The sequence below is a fragment of the Hordeum vulgare genome, chromosome 4H, assembly GCF_904849725.1.
Source record: "Hordeum vulgare subsp. vulgare chromosome 4H, MorexV3_pseudomolecules_assembly, whole genome shotgun sequence".
Lineage (NCBI taxonomy): Eukaryota > Viridiplantae > Streptophyta > Magnoliopsida > Poales > Poaceae > Hordeum > Hordeum vulgare.
The window spans coordinates 4,724,513-4,741,559 of record NC_058521.1 but is presented as its reverse complement, the minus strand read 5'-3'; the positions used below and the strand labels follow the sequence as shown (position 1 = coordinate 4,741,559).

The 17,047-nt window shown below is 45.9% G+C and overlaps 1 protein-coding gene across 1 annotated transcript; it reads right to left on the bottom strand.

Moving 5' to 3' along the window:
• Positions 1 to 13,731: 13,731 nt before the first annotated feature.
• On the bottom strand, positions 13,732 to 16,208 carry LOC123450977 (protein VAPYRIN-like). The gene has a single exon (XM_045127986.1). The coding sequence runs from the start codon at positions 15,609 to 15,611 to the stop codon at positions 13,950 to 13,952; it is 1,662 nt and encodes a 553-aa protein (XP_044983921.1). The 5' UTR covers positions 15,612 to 16,208; the 3' UTR covers positions 13,732 to 13,949.
• Between the last annotated feature and the right edge of the window lie 839 nt (positions 16,209 to 17,047).

Here is a 17,047-nt window from a genome sequence, read left to right as displayed (position 1 = left end):
TCATGAACCACTCAAATGACTAGAGAGATGTACTTTTTGAGTGGGAGTTTAGCGAATAATTGGATTAAGTTAAACTCTAATTATCTTGAACATAGTCTAAGTCCACTTTGAATATATTTGTGTTGTAGATCATGGCTCACGCGACAGTCATCCTGAATTTTAATACGTTCCTAGAGAAAGCTAAGTTGAAAGATGATGGAAGCAACTTTGTAGACTGGGCTCATAATCTTAAGCTAATCTTACAAGCTGGGAAGAAGGATTATGTCCTTAGTGCTGCGTTAGGAGATGAACCACCCGCTACGGCTGATCAGGATGTTAAGAACGCTTGGTTAGCGCGTAAGGAGGACTACTCAATAGTTCAATGTGCAGTCTTGTATGGCTTAGAACCGGGACTTCAACGTCGCTTTGAGCGTCATGGAGCATTTGAGATGTTCCAGGAGTTGGAGTTTATCTTTCAGAAGAACACCCGGATCGAGAGGTATGAGACCTCCGATAAATTCTATGCTTGCAAGATGGAGGAAAACTCATCTGTCAGTGAACATGTGCTCAAAATGTCTGGGTACTCAAACCGTCTAGCTGAGCTGGGGATTGAACTCCCGCAAGAATCTATCACTGACAGAATCCTTCAATCACTGCCGCCAAGCTATAAAGGCTTTGTGTTGAACTACAACATGCAAGGGATGAACAAGTCTCCCGGCGAGTTGTTTGCGATGCTGAAAGTCGGAGAGTCTGAACTCCGTAAAGAGCATCAAGTGTTGATGGTGAATAAGACCACTAGTTTCAAGAGAAACGGCAAAGGCAAGAAGGGAAATTCGAAGAAGAGCGGCAAGCCTGTTGCCAATCCGACGAAGAAACCCAAAGCTGGACCTAAGCCGGAAATGGAGTGTTACTATTGCAAGGGTATGGGTCACTGGAAGTGCAATTGCCCCAAGTATCTGGCAGATAAGAAGGCGGGCAAAGAAAAATTAGGTATATTTGATATACATGTTATTGATGTGTACTTAACCGGCTCTCGTAGTAGTGCCTGGGTATTCGATACCGGTTCTGTTGCTCATATTTGCAACTCAAAACAGGAACTGCGGAATAGGCGAAGGCTGGCGAAAGATGAAGTGACGATGCGCGTAGGAAATGGTTCCAAGGTTGATGCAATCGCCGTCGGCACAGTGTCACTTCAGTTACCGTCAGGATTAGTGATGAACTTAAATCATTGTTATTTAGTGCCTGCGTTGAGCATGAACATTATATCTGGATCTTGTTTATTGCGAGACGGTTACTCTTTTAAGTCAGAGAATAATGGTTGTTCTATTTCTATGAGTAACATCTTTTATGGTCATGCACCGAATGTGAGAGGATTGTTCATATTGAATCTTGATAGCGATACACATATACATAACATTGAGACCAAAAGAGTTAGAGTTAACAATGATAGCGCCATATTTTTGTGGCACTGCCGCTTAGGTCATATTGGTGTAAAGCGCATGAAGAAACTCCATGCTGATGGACTTTTGGAGTCACTTGATTTTGATTCACTTGACACGTGCGAACCATGCCTCATGGGCAAGATGACTAAGACTCCGTTCTCAGGAACAATGGAGCGTGCAAGTGACTTGTTGGAAATCATACATACCGATGTGTGTGGTCCGATGAGCGTGGAGGCACGCGGCGGATATCGTTATTTTCTCACCTTCACTGACGATTTAAGTAGATATGGTTATGTCTACTTGATGAAACACAAGTCTGAAACATTTGAAAAGTTCAAGCAATTTCAGAGTGAAGTGGAAAATCATCGTAACAAGAAGATCAAGTTCCTACGGTCTGATCGTGGGGGTGAATATCTGAGTTTCGAGTTTGGTGCTCACTTAAGACAATGTGGAATTGTTTCACAGTTAACACCGCCTGGAACACCACAGCGTAATGGTGTGTCCGAACGTCGTAATCGTACTCTATTAGAGATGGTGCGATCTATGATGTCTCTTACTGATTTGCCGTTATCATTTTGGGGCTATGCATTAGAAACAGCTGCATTCACTTTAAATAGGGCACCATCAAAATCCGTTGAGACGACACCATACGAACTGTGGTATGGCAAAAGGCCAAAGTTGTCGTTTCTTAAAGTTTGGGGATGTGATGCTTATGTCAAAAAGCTTCAGCCTGAAAAGCTGGAACCCAAAGCAGAAAAGTGCGTCTTCATAGGTTACCCAAAAGAGACAGTTGGGTACACCTTCTATCTCAAATCCGAGGGCAAAGTGTTTGTTGCTAAAAACGGAGCTTTTCTCGAGAAGGAGTTTCTCTCGAGAGAACTGAGTGGGAGGAAGATAGAGCTTGACGAGGTTGTCGAACCTCTCATCCCTCTGGATGGTGGCGCAGGGCAAGGGGAAACCTCTGTCATTGCGACGCCGGTTGAGGAGGAAGTTAATGATGATGATCATGAAACTCCAGTTCAAGTTTCTGTCGAACCGCGCAGGTCGACGAGATCACGTGCTGCTCCAGAGTGGTACTGTAATCCCGTCTTATCAATCATGTTATTAGACAACAATGAACCAACGAATTATGAAGAAGCAATGGTGGGCCCAGATTCCAACAAATGGCTGGAAGCCATGAAGTCCGAGATAGGATCTATGTATGAGAACAAAGTGTGGACTTTGGAGGTACTGCCTGAGGGCCGCAAGGCCATTCAGAACAAATGGATCTTTAAGAGGAAGACGGACGCTGACGGTAATGTGACCGTTTATAAAGCTCGACTTGTGGCAAAGGGTTTTTCACAAGTTCAAGGAGTTGACTACGATGAGACTTTCTCACCCGTAGCGATGCTTAAGTCCGTCAGAATCATGTTAGCAATAGCTGCATTTTTCGATTATGAAATCTGGCAGATGGATGTCAAAACGGCGTTCCTTAACGGTTTCCTTAAGGAAGAGTTGTACATGATACAACCCGAAGGTTTTGTCGATCCTAAGAATGCTAACAAGGTGTGCAAGCTCCAGCGATCCATTTATGGACTGGTGCAAGCATCTCGGAGTTGGAACAAACGCTTTGATGAGGTGATCAAAGCATTTGGGTTCATACAAGTGGTTGGAGAATCTTGTATTTACAAGAAAGTGAGTTGGAGCTCTGTGGCGTTTCTAATATTATATGTGGATGACATATTACTGACTGGAAACAACGTAGAGTTTTTAGAGAGCATAAAGGATTACTTGAATAAAAGTTTCTCTATGAAGGACCTAGGAGAAGCTGCTTACATTCTAGGCATTAAGATCTATAGGGATAGATCAAAACGCCTGATAGGACTTTCACAAAGTACATACCTTGATAAAGTTTTGAAGAGGTTCAAAATGGAACAGTCCAAGAAAGGGTTCTTGCCAGTTCTACAAGGTACGAGATTGAGTAAGACTCAGTGCCCAGCAACTGATGAAGATAGAGAGCATATGCGCTCCGTCCCCTATGCTTCAGCCATAGGTTCTATCATGTATGCGATGCTGTGCACTAGATCGGATGTTAGCCTGGCCATAAGTATGGCAGGTAGGTTCCAGAGTAATCCAGGAGTGGATCACTGGACAATGGTCAAGAATATCCTGAAGTACCTGAAAAGGACTAAGGAGATGTTTCTCGTGTATGGAGGTGACGAAGAGCTCGCTGTAAAAGGTTACGTCGATGCAAGCTTTGACACAGATCCGGACGACTCTAAGTCGCAAACCGGATACGTATTTATTCTTAATGGGGGTGCAGTAAGCTGGTGCAGTTCCAAGCAAAGCGTCGTAGCAGATTCTACATGTGAAGCGGAGTACATGGCTGCCTCGGAGGCGGCTAAGGAGGGTGTCTGGATGAAGCAGTTCATGACGGATCTTGGAGTGATGCCAAGCGCACTGAATCCAATAACCTTGTTCTGTGACAACACTGGTGCCATTGCCTTAGCAAAGGAACCGCGGTTTCACAAGAAGACCAGACACATCAAACGACGCTTCAACCTCATCCGCGACTACGTCGAGGGAGAGGACGTGAATATATGCAAAGTGCACACGGATCTGAATGTAGCAGACCCGCTGACTAAACCTCTTCCACGGCCAAAACATGATCAACACCAGAACTGTATGGGTGTTAGATTTATAACAATGTAATTCACATGGTGATGTGAGGGCTAGATTATTGACTCTAGTGCAAGTGGGAGACTGTTGGAATTATGCCCTAGAGGCAATAATAAATATAGTTATTATTATAATTCCTCTATCAAGATAATCGTTTATTATCCATGCTATAATTGTATTGAATGAAGACTCATTTACATGTGTGGATACATAGACAAAACACTGTCCCTAGCAAGCCTCTAGTTGGCTAGCCAGTTGATCAAAGATAGTCAGTGTCTTCTGATTATGAACAAGGTGTTGTTGCTTGATAACTGGATCACGTCATTAGGAGAATCACGTGATGGACTAGACCCAAACTAATAGACGTAGCAGGTTGATCGTGTCATTTTGTTGCTACTGTTTTCTGCGTGTCAAGTATTTATTCCTATGACCATGAGATCATATAACTCACTGACACCGGAGGAATGCTTTGTGTGTATCAAACGTCGCAACGTAACTGGGTGACTATAAAGATGCTCTACAGGTATCTCCGAAGGTGTTAGTTGAGTTAGTATGGATCAAGACTGGGATTTGTCACTCCGTGTGAACGGAGAGGTATCTCGGGGCCCACTCGGTAATACAACATCACACACAAGCCTTGCAAGCAATGTAACTTAGTGTAAGTTGCGGGATCTTGTATTACGGAACGAGTAAAGAGACTTGCCGGTAAACGAGATTGAAATAGGTATACGGATACTAACGATCGAATCTCGAGCAAGTAACATACCGAAGGACAAAGGGAATGACATACGGGATTATATGAATCCTTGGCACTGAGGTTCAAACGATAAGATCTTCGTAGAATATGTAGGATCCAATATGGGCATCCAGGTCCCGCTATTGGATATTGACCGAGGAGTCTCTCGGGTCATGTCTACATAGTTCTCGAACCCGCAGGGTCTGCACACTTAAGGTTCGACGTTGTTTTATGCGTATTTGAGTTATATGGTTGGTTACCGAATGTTGTTCGGAGTCCCGGATGAGATCACGGACGTCACGAGGGTTTCCGGAATAGTCCGGAAACGAAGATTGATATATAGGATGACCTCATTTGATTACCGGAAGGTTTTCGGAGTTACCGGGGATGTACCGGGAATGACGAATGGGTTCCGGGAGTTCACCGGGGGGGGGCAACCCACCCCGGGGAAGCCCATAGGCCTTGAGGGTGGCACACCAGCCCTTAGTGGGCTGGTGGGACAGCCCAAAAGGGCTCTATGCGCCAAGAAGAGAAAATCAAGAGAAAAGAAAAAAAAGGAGGAGGTGGGAAGGAAGGGGGACTCCCTCCCACCAAACCAAGTCCAACTCGGTTTGGGGGGGGAGTCCTCCCCCCTTGGACTCGGCCGACCCCCTTGGGGCTCCTTGAGCCCCAAGGCAAGGTCCCCTCCCTCCCACCTATATATACGGAGGTTTTAGGGCTGATTTGAGACGACTTTTCCACGGCAGCCTGACCATATACCTCCACGGTTTTTCCTCTAGATCGCGTTTCTGCGGAGCTCGGGCGGAGCCCTGCTGAGACAAGGTCATCACCAACCTCCGGAGAGCCGTCACGCTGCCGGAGAACTCTTCTACCTATCCGTCTCTCTTGCTGGATCAAGAAGGCCGAGATCATCGTCGAGCTGTACGTGTGCTGAACGCGGAGGTGCCGTCCGTTCGGTACTAGATCGTGGGACTGATCGCGGGATTGTTCGCGGGGCGGATCGAGGGACGTGAGGACGTTCCACTACATCAACCGCGTTCACTAACGCTTCTGTTGTACGATCTACAAGGGTACGTAGATCACTCATCCCCTCTCATAGATGGACATCACCATGATAGGTCTTCGTGCGCGTAGGAAATTTTTTGTTTCCCATGCGACGTTCCACCAACAAGCAAGCGTTTTACGGAAAGCACCATGAATGAAATGTGAACCACCGTCAGTCATTAGATATCTAGGGACTCCAAATCTAGGGAAAATAACTTCTTTAAGCATCCTGATAGAGGTATTGTGATCAGCACTACCAGTGGGGATATCTTCTACCCACTTAGTGACATAATCAACATCAACTAGGATATGAGTATACCCGTTGGATTTTGGAAAAGGTCCCATATAATCAAAGCCCGAAACATCAAATGGTTCAATGACAAGTGAATAGTTCATAGGCATTTCCTGACGTTTACCGATATTTCCTATTCTTTGACATTCGTCACAAGACAAGACAAACTTACGGCATCCTTGAAGAGAGTGGGTCAATAGAAACCTGATTGCAATACCTTGTGTGCAGTTCTATCTCCCTCATGGCGTCCTCCGTAGGCCTTGAAATGACACTTCTGTAGGATCTGTCCCTGTTCATGTTCAGGTACACAACGTCTAATAACACCATCTACTCCTTCCTTATAAAGGTGAGGGTCATCCTAAAAGTAATGTCTCAAGTCAAAGAAGAATTTCTTCTTTTGCTGGTATGTGAAACTAGGTGGTATATATTTGGCAACGATATAGTTTGCATAATCAGCATACCATGGTGCACTACGTGAAGCATTGAGGACATTCAATTGCTCATCACGAAAGCTATCATCAATAGGTTGTGGGTCATCAAGAACGTTCTCCAACCTAGACAAGTTATCTGCTACGGGGTTATCAACACCCTTCCCGTCGACAACATGCAAATCAAATTCTTGTAGCAAGAGAACCCATTTGATAAGTCTAGGTTTAGCATCTTTCTTCTCCATGAGGTACTTAATAGCAGCATGATTAGTGTGAATAGTGACTTTGGAATCAACTATGTAAGACCTGAACTTTTCACATGCAAACACGACTGCTAAAAATTCCTTTTCCGTAGTAGCATAGTTTCTTTGGGCATTGTCTAGAGTTTTACTAACATAGTGAATAGCATTCAACTTCTCATCAACTCTTTGCCCTAGGACAACACCAACAACATAATCACTAGCATCACACATGATTTCAAAAGGTAAGTTCCAATCAGGTGGTTGAACAATAGGTGCAGTTATCAAAGCCTTCTTAAGTATTTCGAAGGCTTCCTCACAATCATCGTAAAAAACAAAAGGAATATCCTTTTGCAAGAGATTGGTAAGAGGCCTAGAAATCTTAGAGAAGTCTTTAATGAACCTTCTATAGAAACCAGCATGACCAAGGAAACTTATTATACCTTTGATATCTGTGGGGTATGGCATTTTCTCGATTGCATCAACCTTAGCCTTATCGACTTCAATACCTCTTTCAGAGATTTTATGTCCTAAGACGATGCCTTCATTAACCATAAAGTGGCACTTCTCCAAATTCAAGACAAGATTGGTGTCTTTACATCTCTGCAAGACTCGATCAAGGTTGTTGAGGCAATCATCAAAAGAAGACCCGTAAACGGAGAAGTCATCCATGAAAACCTCGACAATATTTTCACCAAAGTCAGAGAATATAGCCATCATACATCTTTGAAAGGTGGCAGGTGCATTACATAAGCCAAAAGGCATACGTCTATAAGCAAAGGTACCGAAAGGGTAGGTGAAAGTGATTTTCTCCTGATCAGCTTGTGCAACTGGTATTTGGGAGAAACCAGAATAACCGTCTAGAAAGCAGAAGTGTGTGTGTTTAGACAGTCTTTCTAGCATTTGTTCGATAAAAGGCAAAGGGTAATGATCTTTCCTAGTGGTTTTATTCAATTTCCTAAAACCGATCACCATCCTATAACCAGTAATAATCCTCTGTTGGATCAATTCATCCTTATCATTAGGGACAACGGTAATGCCTCCCTTCTTAGGGACGCAATGCACCAGACTTACCCAATCACTATGAGCAACAGGATAAATAATACCTGCCTCCAGGAGCTTTAGTATTTCTTTTCTTACTACTTCTTTCATTTTAGGATTTAATCTCCTTTGATGATCAGCAACTGGTTTGGAATCAGGATCAGTTTTAATCTTGTGCTGGCATAGAGTGGGACTAATGCCCTTAAGATCATCAAGAGTATATCCAATAGCAGCACGATGCTTCCTCAGAGTTTTTAGTAACTTCTTTTCTTCATGCTCTGAGAGGCTAGCACTAATAATAACAAGATATATCTCTTTTTTCATCAAGATAAGCATACTTAAGAGTATCTGGCAACTGTTTAAGCTCGAACATAGGATCACCCTTTGGTGGGGGTGGATCCCCAAGCAGTTCAACATGCAAGTTATTCTTAAGGATAGGATATTGTTCTAAGACAACTTTATCTATCTCATCCCTTTCATCCATATGCATATCATTTTCATGCTCAAGCAAGTATTGCTCTAAGGGATCAGTAGGAGGCACGACAATAGAAGGTAAGGCAATAGTTTCATCCTTACTAGGCAACTCTTTTTCATGAGGTTGTCTACCAAACTTGGAGAAATTGAACTCGTGTGACACACCTTCAAAGCCAACAGTGACAGTTTGCTTCTCACAGTCAATATGAGCATTGACGGTATTGAGGAAGGGTCTGTCAAATATGATGGGACAAAAGCTATCTTGTGCGATAGCAAGAATGAGGAAATTAGCAGGATACTTCGTTTTACCACACAAGACTTCTACATCCCTAACAATTCCCACAGGGCAGATAGTATCTCTATTGGCAAGCTGAATAGTGACATCAATAGGCTCTATCTCAATAGGTGCAATATCGTCTTTGATTTCATCATATAAGGATTGAGGTATTGCACTAACACTAGCACCCATGTCACATAAACCATGATAACAGTGATCTCCTATCTTAACAGAAACAACAGGCGTGCCAACAACAGGCCTATGTTTGTCTCTAGCGTGTGGTTTAGCAATTCTAGCAGCAACTTCACAGAAGTGAATGTCATGGCCATCAACATTGTCGGACAGGAGATCTTTGATAATAGCAATGCTAGGTTCAACTCTAATTTGCTCAGGGGGTGTAGGTGTTCTAATGTAGCCTCTACATATCACAGTTGAATCTTTAGAATGATCCTTTATCCTAACAGGGAAAGGTGGTTTCTCAATGTAAGCACTGGGAACAATAGGATCATTATAGGCAATGACTTTCTCTTCAAGTGGATTGGGTTTAACTACATTGACTTCTAAAGGAGGATGATATTTAAACCACTTCTCTTTGGGGAGATCAATATGAGCAGCAAATGATTCACACAATGAAGCTACTATCTCACAGTCAAGTCCATACTTAGCGCTAAAGTCACAAAAAGTATTTGTTTCAACAAAGGATTTAACGCAATAAAACTTGAAATTCATACCTGACTCCTTACCTTCTTCAAGCTCCCAAATTCAGAGTTGCGTTTAATTCTTTCCAATAAATTCCATTTGAAGTCAATATCTCTCTTCATAAAAGAACCGGTACAAGAAGTGTCAAGCATGGTGCGACCATCATGAGAAAGCTGAGCATAGAAGTTCTGAATGATAATTTCTCTCGAGAGCTGATGGTTGGGGCTTGAATATAACATTGATTTAAGCCTCCCCCAAGCTTGAGCGATGCTTTCTCTTTCACGAGGCCAAAAATTATAAATATAATTCCGATCACGATGTACTAAATGCATAGGGTAAAACTTTTGATGAAATTCCAATTTCAACCGATTATAGTCCATGATCCAGTATCATCACATAGCCTATACCATGTCAACGCCTTATCCCTCAAAGATAAGGGAAAGACCTTCTTCTTGACCTCATCCTCGGGCAAACCTGCAAACTTAAATAAACCACAAACTTCATGTACATAGATTAGATGCAAGTCTGGATGTAATGTTTCATCTCCTGTAAAAGGATTAGCCAGCAGTTTCTCAAGCATACCCGAAGGAAATTCAAAGCAAATACTTTCAGTAGGTGCATAAGGTTGAGGAGCAACTCTTCATGCTTCCGTTCGAGGTGAACATACCCCGAACAAGCCTCTCAAAGGATTAGTTTCCATAGTGACAAGTGACAATAAATTTCAGCACACTATATGAATGTTTCCTTACCAATTTCCACTTACCAAAGGCGGTTCACTCTCGGACAACGACGCCAGAAAAGAGTCTTGATGACCCACAAGTATAGGGGATCTATCGTAGTCCTTTCAATAATTAAGAGGGTCGAACCCAACGAGGAGCAAAAGGATGTGACAAGTGGTTTTCAGCAAGGTAAATTCTGCAAGCACTGAAATTATCTGTAACAAGTGATTGTGTGGTGAGATGATTCGTAGCAAGCAACAAGTAACAAAAGTAGCAACGGTGCAGCAAAGTGGCCCAATCCCTTTTGTAGCAAGGGACAAGCGTGGACAAAGTCTTATAGGAGGAAAAACGCTCCCGAGGACACACGGGAATTTCTGTCATGCTAGTTTTCATCATGTTCATATGATTCGCGTTCGTTACTTTGATAGTTTTATATGTGGGTGGACCGACGCTTGGTTAGTGCCCTTACTTGGACAAGCATCCCACTTATCATTAACCCCTCTTGCAAGCATCCGCAACTACGAAAGAAGAATTAAGACAAAGTCTAACCATAGCATTAAACTAGTGGATCCAAATCAGCCCCTTACGAAGCAACGCATAAACTAGGGTTAAGCTTCTGTCACTCTAGGAACCCATCATCTACTTACTACTTCCCAATGCCTTCCTCTAGGCCCAAATAATGGTGAAGTTTTATGTACTCGATGTTCACATAACATCACTAGAGGAAAAACAACATACAACATATCAAATTACTGAACAAATACCAAATTCACATGACTACTTATAGCATGACTTATCCCATATCCTCAGGAACAAAAGTAACTAATCACAAAGCATAATAATATTCATGACCAGAGAGGTAATGAGTAGCATCAAGGATCTGAACATAAACTCTTCCACCAAGTAATCCAACTAGCATCAACTACAAAGAGTAATTAACAATACTAGCAACCTTACAAGTACCAATCAGAGTCGCGAGACGGAGATTGGTTACAAGAGATGAACTAGGGTTTGGAGATGAGATGGTGCTGATGAAGATGCTGATGGTGATGAGTCCCCTCCGATGAGAGGAGTGTTGGTGATGACGATGACGACGATTTCCCCCTCCGGGAGGTAAGTTTCCCCGGCAGGATCGTCCTGTCGGAGCTCTAGATTGGTTCTTCTCAAGTTCCGCCTCGTGGTGGCGGCGAATCCACGAAAAAGCCTCCTCCTGATTTTTACGGCGTTTGGAGTTGCGCAGAATAGGTATCTCAAACTTGCTCCAATTTCAGGCTAGAATTCCAGCTGTCGGCATTCTCCCTCTTCATGTAATCCTCTTCATGTATTGCACCGTGAAGTGAAATAACAACCCAAGAAGCGATAAATATCAACATGAAAACATGATTCAAAATGGACATATCAAGCTCCACAGCCTCCAACTCCAACTCTATAAAGTCTCTCTCGCCCAGGACAAACGAGGAGAGAAGAGTTCATCGCGTTTCACGATACGGAGACGCCGCCACCTCCTGTTCTTCCTCGGGAGGGAAGATCTGGAGTCCGTTCTGGGCTCCGGAGAGGGAAATCGACGTCATCGTCATCATCAACCATCCTCCATCGCCAATTCCATGATGCTCTCCATCGTCCGTGAGTAATCTCATCGTAGGCTTGCTGGACGGTGATGGGTTGGATGAGATCTATCATGTAATCGAGTTAGTTTTGATGGGGTTTGATCCCTAGTATCCACTATGTTATAAGATTGATGTTGCTACTACTTTGCTATGCTTAATGCTTGTCACTAGGGCACGAGTGCCATGATTTCAGATCTGAACCTATTATGTTTCGTCAATATATGTGTGTTCTTGATCCTATCTTGCAAGTTGTAGTCACCTACTATGTGTTATGACCCGGCAACCCCGGAGTGACAATAGCCGGAACCACTCCCGGAGATGACCATAGTATGAGGAGTTCATGTATTCACTATGTGCTAATGCTTTGTTCCGGTTCTCTATTAAAAGGAGATCTTAATATCCCTTAGTTTCCATTAGGACCCCGCTGCCACGGGAGGGATGGACAATATGAGCCATGCAAGTTCATTCCATAAGCACGTATGACTAAATATAGATTACATTGACGAACTGGAGCTAGTTACATATCATCCTATGTTATAACTGTTACATGATGAATGTCATCCGACATAATTATCCATCACCGATCCAATGCCTACGAGCTTTTCCTATACTGGTCCTTGCTAAGTTACTTTACCGCTACTGCTGTCACACTTGCTATATAAATCACAACTGCTACTGTTACCGCCGTTACCGTTACTATCATACTACTTTGCTACTAAAACTTTGCTGCAGATACTAAGCCTTTCAGGTGTGGTTGAATTGACAACTCAACTGCTAATACTCGAGAATATTCTTTGGCTCCCCTTGTGTCGAATCAATAAATTTGGGTTGAATACTCTACCCTCGAAAACTGTTGCGATCCCCTATACTTGTGGGTTATCAGATTTTAAAATGGTTTCAACTTGTTCTTTCACACACGTGTGTGGTGCAAATTTTCATGAAAGGATAATAGACCATCCATGATGTTCATATTTTCGATTAAAAACACTTTCATGAACACTAGAAAGCTTGTGAACATAGGGACCAAGTCAAAGGTTAAGAGTTTTAGTAATCCACTCCACTTATAGATGCTCTAAACAAATAAATGGGCACATATTCATGAATCTTATAAGCTTCCAAAAATTCAGGTAACAAAGCTATCACACAATAGTTCAACCTATGAACATTTGAAGTTCCATAATAGAAGCAATTAGCCACATGTGTAATGTCAAGCTTAACAATGTTTCCTACTGGCTTGAATTTCAATGGCATTGTTAGCTGGGCCGGGAGCTTTATTTTGATAGTCAACAATCGCATTAGTTTCGTAGTTGTTGATCCAGAAAAGGATTTGTGACTCTCGGGTGCCACACACCTCTATATGAATATAGTATTGAAAAACATATATTTTTTAAAAAAAAATCTGAATTTTTGGGATATGAAACCTGGATGCCTGTTGCACACCCGTGTTCAGTTTCGTAGAGAATGGATGGTCATGGTAATGTCAGTAAAAAAAGACAAAAGAAGTGTATGTGTAGAAAAAAAATCTAGATGTAACGTGTGTTGGACAGTAATTCTTGTGCCACGAATACCATGAACACTCATTCCCCACGAAAAAGAACACATGTGTACAATGAACACCCAGGTTTCATATCCCAAAATTTGAGATTTTTATTAAAAATTTATGATAATTTAATGCTATTTACATATAGGGGTGTGTGTGGCACCCGGGTGCCACAATGCATTTGCCTTGTTGGTCCTCAATACCTAAATCAATCTGAAGGTCTAGATGCACTTTCAGATGTCATCCAAGTCCTAAGTGCAAGTGGTCTCTTCGCGCCCTCAACTTTGTCCCCCTGCCTCATCAAGCTACACCACTGCTCCGTAAGGATGAACGTGTACCATCATGGGATTTCCTGTCCACCATTTGCATAGTTTTCTTTTAAAATAGCACAAATATGGTTAAATAGAAGAGCCCAAGCTTCTCAACCTCAACATAGGACTGATGTCATCATCATATTTTTTTTAGAGCAGCCGAGGGAGGCAAAACCCTCTCGGTTCCATTAGCAGAAACCTGACTTCAAAACATGATTCAAAGTATAGCTAAAGAAGAACATTTACATCATCTTATTGTAACACGAGAGCAATGAAACCTTTGAACAATTCCATTTATACAAAGTGTATACAATACACTAGAGTACCACGGTAAAAACACATCTCTTCCTTGAAAACAAATTAGAAATCACCATCTCACCCAAAACTAATCACAAATTCCCATGCATCGTCCACGTGTGAATCCATTTTCTTTCGAGGACCATTTCATTTTCAACCAAAACCACTAGTGCGACCACCCGACGGTGACCGTGGCGGCTTCGTACCCTTCCTTCCCGCCACCGAAACGTATGGCGCCGCTGCTCCCCTTCCTTCCCCTCCGTCGCCTGTCCATGCTCCCGCCCTTGACCACCACCGGCGCCGCCTTCTCGCCGGTGCCCTTCCGCCCGACCCCACCGACCTTCTCCAGTAACCGCACCACCTTGGCCTTGCCCGTGACCGCCGCAGAGGCCGCAGCGGTCCTTCCTTTCACCGTCGCTGCCCTGGCGTTGGCCCCAGCCTTGAGGAGGACATCCACCACGTCCGTGCGCCCAGCCTCGGCGGCACAGTGCAACGCCGTGTATCCCTCGGAATCGCACGCCTCCATCTCGGCGCCCCGCTCGATGAGGTCGCGCACCGCGTCGGCCTGCCCCTTGAACGCGGCGCGCATCAGCGGCGTCCATCCGTGCGCGTCCCGCCCTTCCACGGACGCGCCACCGTCCGCGGCCCGGCGGACGGCCCGGCCCTCGCCCTTGCGCGCGGCCGCCAGGATCGCCTCGCCGAGCCCCAGGAAGTCCATGATCCGTCCGGTGTGGCCCTCCTCGGCGGCCGTCTCGTAGGCCGTCTTCCCTTTCGCGTCGCGCACCGAGGCCGTGCCGGCCACGCCGTGCGCCAGGATCAGGCGGGCCACGGCCTCGTCGCCCCTCCTCGCCGCCGCGTGGAGCGCGGTGCCGCCGTCCGTGCCGCACCTTGCGTCGGCCCTCGCGCCGGCCGCGAGGAGCGCCTTCACCGCGTCCCGCCGGCCGCCCTCCGCCGCCAGCCGCAGAGGAGTCTTGCCCTCCCTCCCCGCCGCGTCCAGGGACGTGAAGGAACCGGAGAATGAAGCGGAGGAGGAGGAAGAGCGGGGAGAAGCGGACGCCGGCTTTCCAAGAAGCAGCTTCAGGACGTCGTCGTGCCCGGCCGCGGCGGCCACGTGGAGCGCGTCGGAGCCGGCGTGCTTGGCCCCGTTGGCGAGGAGGAGCTCGGCGATGAGGCACTCGCCGGACGCCGCGGCGATCTCGAGGGGTGTCCTGCCGCGGCTGGGCTTGTCGGCGTCGGCGCCGTACTCGAGGAGCACCTGCACGATGTCAGCGCGGCCGAGGCCGACCGCGAGGTCGAGCAGCGTGCTCCCGGACTCGTCTGCGGCGTCGGCGGCGCGCCACGCGGGGTCGCTGCGGTCGAGCACCTCCCTGAGCGCCTCGACGGCCCCGGTGGCGACGAGGCGCGCGGCGACCTCGGCGCCCACGAAGGACGCCCGGATGCCGCTGTCGACGAACACCTGCTTCTTCCTCGCGGAGAACCACTCCGGGTTGACGGAGTCGAGCGCGGAGACGGGCTCCCTCACCGAGGCGCCGGGCGCCACGACGCTGTGCAGCAGGAAGGCGTCCTCCCCGCGGCTGCCTCCGCCACCTGGCCCGTCGGGCGCCTCGGAGGCCATGTAGAGCACCTCGACGGTGACCGCGGCGAGCGGCGCCAGGATCCCCGTGTGCGGGCGCACGGCGAATCGGCCCCTCACGGCCGGCTGCAGCCTGAAGGCCACCGGCATGGTGTGCATGGCGTTGCGCAGCGTGAGCTCCCCCCTGGCCGCCCTCCCCGGCTCCACCCGCACCACCACCTCGTTCGTCGGCTCCGGGATCACCAGCCGGTCCATCTCGACCCAAACCTTCACGCTCTCTCTCTCTTCCTCTCTCTAGCTTCCGCAGACAGACAGAGCTAGCAGCTAGCTAGCAGCAGGCTAGTGCGGCAATGGCGATGGAGGTGTTGATGCAGGTTGTGGTGGGGGAAGAAGCCATCAAGGGGAGTGAGAGGAGTGGAGGCGGATTATGTAGGAGATGGAGGCGGCAAGGACGGCCGGCGCGGCGTGGAGGCGTGCCACATGGTGGGTGTAAACAACAAGGCGGACTTGTTCCATGTGCTGGCCGCGGGCATGCGCCATGGCTTTGTTTAATGGAGGTGGAGTTTGGTCCGCAGGGGCAACGGGGATGGGGAGGGTCCGATGCTGGCTCGACTATGGAGCGTAGCGGCGGAAACTTCCCGGCTGCCCCGGCCTTGCCCGTCGCCGTCTGCCGCTCGTCGTTGTAGGCCATCCGTAAACTAATGATATGAACAAAGCAGACGTGATTGGCTGGTAAAATTTATCATCAGATTTCCATTCAAATTTGTTGTCTAATACACCTATGTGGGAGTTTGACAGCAAAAACAGTAAAATTTCATGTGGTATGAGCTATCAAATTTGCTGTGGCATCTAGAATAATTTGCATGCTTCATTTTGTGCCAAGTACTTACTATTTAGTACGTACTCCTCAGACTTAACTGACAGCATGCCTCAAGAGAATGGTAGATTACCGCTACTGCCATTCAGCATGCTCCAAAAGGATCTATGGATATTCCTCTCAGAAATCAAAAGAACAAATTACTGCACGATATATAACTTGTTTTTTGTGCCCTTGTTTTTGTGCTGGCAGATAGATGCTCTACGTCTGCAAGAGAGCAAACGCAGGATAATTCACTGTCCCTGAACTCTTAACCAATAATTACTCCCTCCGTCCGAAAGTACTCGTCGCACAAATGTATAAAAATGAATATATCTAGAACTAAAATACATCTTGATACGTCCATTCCTATGACAAATATTTTCGGACGGAGGAAGTAATTTTTTTGCGGGGAGTTAACCCTATTATTTTTACTGAAGAAAAACTGGAATCAGAAGCATCAAACCTTCCTTTGTAGCATCTCAGTCATAACAATCCAAGTAAGGTCATTCAATCATGTCACTGTAATGCTTCTCGGCCAACTTTGCTGTCTGTCTACTCCGATGGGTCACCAACCAATTGCTGGTGTTCTGAATTTCAGACCGTCTTTAATCTAACCCTATTTTCGAGAGAGACAAGATCATCAGTCTACTTCTGCGCATAGCGTCTTCTTAGAAATCCTCGCAACAAGTCCCTAAATTCTTTCGAGTCCGGTATCAATGTTCCATCTTTGTGAAACTCCTAACGCATTTCTTGGACTTTCCTGCCTCTGCATCCAAGAAAATGGCACAACAATGACAAAAAGTGTGCCACCTCTCCATGAAACCTTCCGTAT

What these genes read in the sequence shown, in the direction of transcription:
- LOC123450977 (XM_045127986.1), bottom strand. Translation starts at nt 15,611, where the DNA reads ATGGACCGGCTGGTGATCCCGGAGCCGACGAACGAGGTGGTGGTGCGG.